At 34.2% G+C, this 8,891-nt stretch overlaps 1 protein-coding gene across 1 annotated transcript; it reads right to left on the bottom strand.

Annotated features, from left to right (window-relative positions):
• Positions 1 to 341: 341 nt before the first annotated feature.
• Positions 342 to 6,911, bottom strand: LOC128554661 (uncharacterized). The gene is made up of 6 exons (XM_053535959.1): positions 5,791 to 6,911; positions 4,304 to 4,366; positions 3,961 to 4,023; positions 2,480 to 2,578; positions 2,066 to 2,238; positions 342 to 1,894 (listed from the first exon to the last, which is right to left on the bottom strand). The coding sequence occupies exons 1-6, from the start codon at positions 6,422 to 6,424 to the stop codon at positions 1,193 to 1,195; spliced, it is 1,734 nt and encodes a 577-aa protein (XP_053391934.1). The 5' UTR covers positions 6,425 to 6,911; the 3' UTR covers positions 342 to 1,192.
• Positions 6,912 to 8,891: the final 1,980 nt, after the last annotated feature.

Below are 8,891 nucleotides of genomic sequence, written 5' to 3'. Positions count from 1 at the left end.
ATTACTAGACCCAAGGATGGAAACGTGGCTTTGTTGAAACATGTCAAACATCTTATTTGTCACAAAGTTTAACATACGTCGTAACCTCCAAATGCATGGTCAATATGTGAAAACAAACGCCATTGCAATCCTCTCATTGGGCGCAACAAATTCATGCATCGAATGGTATACTACATGTGGACATACAAGGTCAATGTGTACAGCCATTGTTTTAATAGCCGTATTTACTCAACTGAAAGTGGTTACGGATATAACTTGTTGTTGGATTTAACACATTATGTTAGCGTAAATACTCTGGTAATAGCGGACTTGACGTTTTTAAGTAGTAGAAAACAACATAGTTCTTTTTCAAAATTTTATCATTTTGTGGCATTTTGTTGCAGAAATAAATGCCCCTTGATGCAAAATGTAACGCCTCCGGGGGCGCTTAAACGGGGGGATACGGAATGTCAATAAGGTAGAATGATCTTGTCCGTGTGACCAATGCTGGGATTCTACACACTGATGACCAATATTTAAATTAGACGTTGTAACAAAAATATTACAAGACAATCATAAATTTATACAGATGTGCCCTAGAAGGAACTTTAGGTATGCTTTTTAACTTGTTCTACACCCTATAATGTCAGGTCGAGTTTTTTTTATAGCGGATAACAAACGAAAGGTCCGTATGCAAAGAAAGTTCACCTGACATTAAGACGACACTTTTGCTTTAAAAGGCATCATTAAATGGATGGAACGTGAAACATTTATGGATGCGTAAATGTGTCAACTTGTACAAAATGTACAAGAACACAATATTTTAATGCTACAAAAAGTTATGTCCTTTGTTTTATCTTCTGTCTTTAATTATTTGTAGAATATAGTATGCATAGAATAATCCACCTCTGGTTGGGGTCGCCGATCGGAATATGCGATGATATGCAAAAAGTCATATATTTTTGTTTGAATCTCCAACCATTGAAGGAGTTCTATATTCTTAGACATCGAGGTAAGTATGACATATGTATCTCAATGTTAACTCAATTTAAATTCTTTTTCTGTCAGAGTTTTAAGCTCTGCTAATCCTTTATCCAATCTGACCGTGGTGTATGAACCTTTTCTACCACAGTTTTCTCCAACGACCATTGAGATAAGCTGGACCTCTTCACCGTATTTATCCGGATGTTCTGCACATACTATTGCACCGCTGTCACCTTCCTTGCAGAATGCACCATTTTCCTCTCTGTCTTCTACAACAATATAATTTTCGCCCAAATCGTAATTTTGGACTGAACTTTGTTCTGGAATAGTTACAGTACCTAGTCCCAGTGGTGTTGAAGCACCTTTGATATGTACAGGTAAGCCTCGAAGTTTTTTTAGTGTCGTAGTTGCAAAGCTTTCCTTGTACGATTATATTTTCTTCTGTAATATACCGTGTATCATAGCCAGTTTCTGCATCATTTTCCAGACAAGCCGCAGCGATATCCAAATATTGTTTTTCTGTTTCACCTTCATGTATCTGTTTCATTATTTTGGCCACCACGCGTTCTTTACCATTTTCAACATATAAATTTCTGTCTGAACTACAATTTGCAACATGTCTTGAGATGAGGGCCCAAGTTCGTTCAGATTCTCCCGACGACGTATGCGCAAATCCACCAAGTGTTCCGTAGATTTTACGATCATTCATATCTTTCACTGCAATTTTCTTGCCGACGTGACAAGTTGAAAATGTATTTATATCTGATGAAACTATTGAATATTCTGTTATACCATGCTCTTCTAAAAGTGCTTTAATGTTTTTATTGAGATCTTCTGAACAAAGCCCGTCTTTGGTATAAACCTGAAACGTGCTGAAACGATACCCACAGCTTTGTATCACATCACTCATTTGCTGCAGCTTGATCAATAACTGAAAATCAAAACAAAAAAAAAAACACCATATATTATTGAAATGGTACAGTTCATCAACGTTACAAAATGGATTCTTCACGAACAAAGTAAAATACTGATAATATTAATTTTTCCTACTGCCAACTTCTCTACCGAGTATAAAATGGAAAATTGCATACAAATTACCAACCTTTTCGTCTATTTTGTTGTTCATTTTGTAACGTAGATTTGGAAACTCAGTCTCTGGAAGATTACTTCTATTGAATATCCCAACAATTTCATCATACAGACGCTCTATAGATTCAATATGTTCTTTGCTTAAAACTGCGATACTTTTCTGAGGTTTACTGTTGTCACACTTTTCTGGAAATATAAATATAAAATACAAAATAAATATAGATATAATTGTCATTGAAACATTATTTTGTTTCGTATCGAAGGAAACTCTTATAAAATATTTAAACTGTAAGAATTCTTTAAGTGTGAAATAAATCATTTCTACAACCGATTGCTTCAAAGTTTATCAAACACGTATTAACTTAAATAGCACCATTGTATAAGTAGTTATACATTATTGACAAGCCTTCTTTTGTAGTATTGATACCTCGTTTTTTCACAGTTTTAAATCTGTTTCTTGACAAAGAAGTGGTATCTCTGGTTTCTGTGCCAATATTCTGACTGTTTTCTACGGGAATATGTCTACCTGCGGACAGAAAAATACATCGCATTTTAACTCTGTCAGTCTTTTTCCGCAAAAAGTTTAGTGTCTCTGGTTCCGAAATTTGTATATAGAATTTATTTTGAATGTCACATTAATGAATATTAGCCGCTGTGCATGAACTCATTATGCAGTATTATACACTGTTGATTTATACATATAGTAGGTGAAAATTTGAATGAAGGAAGCTCATTTCGAAAACATGTACTATATACAGTCTTCTTTGACTATAAATTTATGGAATATAATATTCCTATCTTTTACAAGATCAGAAAATGTAACCAAGAGGAAAGCATATGGAATCTTTTCTACTGTTTCATATATTTAAAACTCCTGGATTTGAAAAATGGATGGAATGGTATTAACTGTCAGATTGTCTAGTAAATACAGCTGCATGCATTTACAAATGTCTGAATAGGATATTCAAGTCAAAGCACGAATTTTATAATCAATGTTTTTTTGCGTAAATGTATGAAAAATGAATTTCACAACTGTAAGGAAACCATAATTTTGTTTCCATGAGAACTAAACTTTATCAGATTAGATACGAGCCGCACCACGAGAAAACCAACAGAGTGCATTTACGACAAGGATGGATCCAGACAAGCCTGCGCATCCACCCAGTCTGGTCAGGATCCATACTGTTCGCTTCTAAACAGTATTGCAATTAGAGAAACCGTTAGCGATCAGTATTGATCCTGACTAGTGAGTTGGGTTTTACGGCTAATCGACACAAAATATTCATATATCGCCGAGGGGACTAGACTGCGCGGATGCGCAGGCTGGTCTTGATCCATGCTTGTCGCATATGCACCATGCTGGTTTTCTCATGGTGCGGTTCAATTATAATCAATATTTTCTTTTGAATTTTGCAATCCATTATTTTATCAACTACATTTGCTTACAAAATGTTTGATTATTGAATTCCGTCCGAAGTTTAATAGATAAACCAAAATTTACTACTTCGACATATCTGTTTTGTTCAATTTAAAAGGAAAAACAGAGATAAAGTAAAATTTTATCAATAGTTTTGTCGATATTTTAAGAAGAAAGCATTGAGTTATCAACTCTAAACTATAAAAGTTCATTTGAAGGCTTACGTCAAATCAATATATATATATACATTTCACATCAAGTTTAAATATTACTTGTATTGAATGCGTATTGATTGAAAAATACATGGATTTTGGTTTTACTGATGCATCTAGCATTCGAAATATTGTTTCATATTTTTCTTCTTAATGTTTCCTTTAACAAATTGAGATATATATATATATATATATATATATATATATATATATATATATATATATATATATATATTCCAAAATGTTTCATCCTAGCATACAACTTCTTTAGCCTACTACCTGATTTTGAATTTTCATTTGCTGACATTGATCGTTTTGGAATGGACTGTGTAGTCGTTTTGGCTGAAAAACAAAAATACATTCTAGGTATGCTGCCTGAAATGTGTAAATATAATGGTTGAATGTGAATTCTGTAACATTAGTACATGTACTTCTGATACCACAATCCTACTAATTGTATGACTAGACAAATAACATCTAACGATTTTTTTACTGCAGACATAAGCAGATTGACCTGTGCATAGATAATCGATTCAAATCAAGTGTCATACATTTTTCATTTAACAAGTCAGTTTAGTAGAATGCTTAATTAAATAAATGTGCCTACTAATACAATGCATACAATTTTCCTTTGCCGACTGTGCTCTTTTGATGACAACCTCTGTCTGTATGTAATCGTCTTCTTCTAAAACAAAAATATATAGCTATGAAATATTTTGAAGTTAGTCATTAAACATATAATAAATTGTATAAGAGGATCCTCTAGAAGCATAAAACGAAGTCATGCAAAACTAATAGTAGACTTGGTTTGATTGAGTCTGTCCGTTAGAGACAATGAAATGTACAACACCCCTCACGCGTCCTGGCAACTAACACCGGATTATACGACATTTTTAACACGACCCGATCTATGTCCCTATTTAACACAGAAGGTCATGTTATGGCACACTATTTCATGCCTGTAAAAATTGATTATGTGTAAATATTTAGAATTGACTATTTCAAACTTTTCTCTTTATCACCTATAACAATGCCTATATGTGTAATTTTAGTATATTTTGACAGAGAAGCATATGGGGGCCAGAATATTTATACAACCCCCCTATCATTCTAATCCAAACGTGTTTAGTTATAAAGTTCCTTGTGGTCTAAATATCTAAAATGGACGGATACCTATTCCATTTTTTACAAGTGTTTGAAATATAATTTCATAAATAAAACATGTAACAGTGCCGCATTGGCCGTGTGTGCAAGATCAAAGACTTCAAGACACGTGCCCCTTGCCGTTGTGGGTTCAAATCCTAATCTGGTGTATGATTATTGTGTAGCCATTTATCTGGTTAACAGAAGTTCAGTGCTTCTACCAAAGTGCCCATCCGTGATAAAATAGTGGCTGGCGTCTTTCTCAACCATGTAAATTTGAAAAGTTGCCATATGATTTACAACGGGATGTTGACAATTCTCAACCAAATGAAATCAAAATAATAGATAAAAATTACAAGAACGAAAAAAAGCTTATTGTGTCAATGTCCTTAAACATTTCTGTACAGTTTTTTTTTGGTTGCGGGTTTATCCCGCTACCAAAGTTGAAGTGTATTTCTGACAATCATAGCATCTTTATTTAATTCCAAATCACATCCAAAGGATGTTCATGTGCTATACAAAATAGTCCCATTCATGAACAATGCGGATAAATTATCAATGAACAAGCAGTCCTTATTCAACCTTTATCCACTAGCACTGGCCATTTAGATTATATAAGATCTATCCATGATAAGGCATTCCAGTCCATGGTCACATCACAAGCTGGTTCAGGCAGAATTCATCTGAGGTACATTAAATTTGTATTTGTTCTCATTTATGTATATTCATAGACTGGCATTTAAACAGAAAATAAATTTACCAACAACCTGCAACCATCAGACATTTTAAGGCTGTTTATTTTGCCAAAGATGCAAAATTGTCTGAAAAAGGATAAGAAAGATATCTGATGACGTCCGTTTGTTTTGACCAGCTTTAAATCTGGTCAGACTATTTAAAACTGTTGAAAGAGCTGAAGTTCAATTTATTTGTTGTATTAAAATACAGGCTAAGAAGCTAAATCTGTACCTTTCTCTGTAGTTTCGTCAATCACCGAAGCTTTGTCGTCATGCTGTGTACTGTGATGCTCTAAGTTTCTTTTCGTAAGAATAGAATCAAGATATGCACAAGCGTTCTTCATACCTGTGAAAGCATATCGTTCTAAACGTGTGGATACAACGTCACATATATTTTCTACAGTGCACACAGCGGCATGCTCATAATGTTTAAAAGTTCTCAAAAGACCATGAACATCTTTTTCATCATTGGCAATCACAATAACATATTCCTTAAAATCCTTTATCGATTTTAAAATGTCACTTTTGCTGTTCGTAATGACAAAAGTATTTCTTTTGAAATGTCCTTTTGATAATAGATCGTTTAAACTGTCAATAGTTGACGTATTTTCTTTTGTTATGTTGTCACACTTTCTAGAAACTACTGATTGAATACTTGGAATGATGTCTTCAAAAGATAAATCTTTGCAGAGGAAAATACAAATTTTATTATCAGGAAAATCATTTTTGCCTTCTAGTGGCTCGACATCACGTTGAAGCCTCCTCATCAAATTATTATAACGTTTAGCTAAGTCCTTCTTAATTTTCATTGAGTATTGATATCTAGGAAAACACCATTCAGGTACATTGTACTCAGTAATTTCCATGGTCTCAAAACACTATTTTTGCAATCAAAGACTTTAACCTGTCAATAATGTAAGATTTAAAACTGTGTTATCGTTATCAGTTTTAGACTTTATATCACATGCGCAATTTAAACATCCATTTATCTAATGGTGAATAAAGAGTAACTAGATTTTACATGGAGATACATGTAGATAATCATTATCTAAAACTGAGAGGACATCAAATCAATGTGAATAATTTAGAACGGAAATTTGAATACTTAAATGTCACCGGATAGTAATATGTCCTCAAAGAAAACATCAATCCAAATAGTAGTATTTACGCAGTTGTTTCCAAAATAACTCGCAGTTGCTGTTTTGGTAACAAACATGTAAAGTTTAATCCAAACAGAAATTATGAATTATCACATTCAAATTACCACATGCAATTTTATCAGTTACGAATTATCTTTACACTTTTTTTTTTAGAGATCTAACCAATAAAATGTTATGCCTTATGTCTACAGTACGAAATCATTACTATATATTATTCAAAAGTAGATATCTACTCTTTATGTCAGTCCTTGGGTTATTTATAAAGAGGTGACACTATCATTTTTGACAATAAAGGTTCGTTTGTAAAAGGAAATGGCAATTATATCCCGGATAAATAGCAAAAGAGTAAGCAAATAATGACAGGTCGAGGACTTTTCAAAATACAAAATTAAGTTATTGATCAATTTTAAAAAGTTTCACAAAAATGCGCCTTACTGGAAACCGATAAATTTTGTTTTAGTCAATTTAACTGTAAAATAAAACAACTTTTAGGTTTTAGCAATAGTACACATTTATATCATGCTTATCCATAGTGCACATGTTTTGAGAGAATATTATTCAAATCAAATAGATAATACTGTAAATATAGATGAACTTGATAGTTTCATGTTTACATAAAAACTGTATCTTCAAAAATGTCATTCGGGTCTAGTATACGAGTAACTAAGATAGTAATCATTAATAGATAATCAAGTCTTACTTTAACTGCTAAATAAACCAACAACACGGTTGTGCAATCAGCGAGATGATTTTATTACGAGATTTGCATTCATTTAGCATAGATATATTCATCTCAATGAAACATGTATGAAGCATATCACGATCAAAACTGTCATATAAGTTCCAAGAAAAAGTCTTTAAAACAAGTGATAAAACAAACTTTGTAACAGGTTCGATCCTATATTCGCCTGGCAGTACATAAAAACCTCTTTTAGTTAATTAAAGAGGAACCATAGAATCCATGCATCTCCTCAGACTATTCCTCGGAATATCAAACAATGGACCGTGCTCAGACATGCTTACACACATATGTATTATCACAAAATTGCCATAAAACAAATTTTCACTCCGAGTTTATTTGCTAACATAATATTTTAGCGTTATATGTATGAATATCTCATATATTATTATTATTATTATACCAGATTTATATCAAAGGCGCTTTACATATAGCTATAGTGTTTTCCAACTAATAAATAACAATAAGTAATGGTTTACTTACTCATTGGAAATGTTCTCCCTGTGGTTGAACTACGTAGTTCAAGGATGTAATCTTGCAATCTTGCAGAAATACTGAACGTATTCTATGCAGAATATGGCGTCCTCACTGCAGAGTGCGGTATACCAGAATGCCCTGTTCCCAGCTATCCCAACGTACATTGGCTCGTTTTGGCGGGTGTCGTAGGTCACTGATCATCTGTCACGGGTCAGTGAACCGCAGCCACTACACTCCTCCCCATCCTATGAAGGAATGCCCTCTAACGTGGATCTTGGGATGGTATTCACTGGTCCTATACACACTCAGAGTCTTCAGACGTTGTACTCCTAGATATCGAAGTACTATTACTGGGATTCTAACCAGTATGGATATCACTGGGTTTCTAACCAGTGTAGTTATTACTGGGTTTCTGACCAGTATAGTTAGTACTGGGTTTCTAACCAGCAGATTAAATTACTGGGTTTCTGACCAGATAATTTTATAGCTAACTTCTGGGTTTCGAAGTACAGCCACCTGGGTTACTAACCAGTTTTGATACTCGGAAATAGGGACACACGTAGGAACCCTACACCTAATATTCCGATTGAGTCGCACCTCCCCAACCGGACCCGAACCATCATTTATGTCGTTTCTGTTGCTGGAGTTGCCCCGTCTAGGTACAGACGAGTAGCGTTGGTGTTGGCCTTCTTCAACAGGTCTTGCCAAGTGACTCCTCTGATTTTGGCGACTTCGTCTGCCGAATATCCCAAAAGAGCTGGGACACTTCTTCGAAGTCCTCCTTTAAGAAAGTAGGGAGCATCTGTTTCAAGCAGGAGTCGATGTTCCGATAGCCATTTGATGCAGTCTAACTTGGTAGTGTCCTTGTGGTTCCTAAACCTCGAGACAATACTGGTAAAGCCGAAGTAGGTGTTAGGAAACTCACTAATCCGACGCTGAAGCCCATGAAACAATGAC

The sequence above is a fragment of the Mercenaria mercenaria genome, unplaced genomic scaffold (genome assembly GCF_021730395.1).
Source record: "Mercenaria mercenaria strain notata unplaced genomic scaffold, MADL_Memer_1 contig_606, whole genome shotgun sequence".
Classification (NCBI taxonomy): Eukaryota; Metazoa; Mollusca; class Bivalvia; order Venerida; family Veneridae; genus Mercenaria; species Mercenaria mercenaria.
Note: the sequence above shows the minus strand (reverse complement) of the source record. Positions and strands in the feature narration are given on the sequence as shown.

Excerpts from the sequence above, each read along its gene's own strand:
- LOC128554661 (XM_053535959.1), bottom strand. The coding sequence starts at position 6,424 with ATGGAAATTACTGAGTACAATGTACCTGAATGGTGTTTTCCTAGATAT. Across the intron at positions 4,367-5,790 it reads TGACGAAACTACAGAGAAAG|AAGAAGACGATTACATACAG; the intron begins GTACAGATTTAG and ends TTTTTGTTTTAG. Across the intron at positions 2,579-3,960 it reads AAATGAAAATTCAAAATCAG|GTAGACATATTCCCGTAGAA; the intron begins GTAGTAGGCTAA and ends TTCTGTCCGCAG.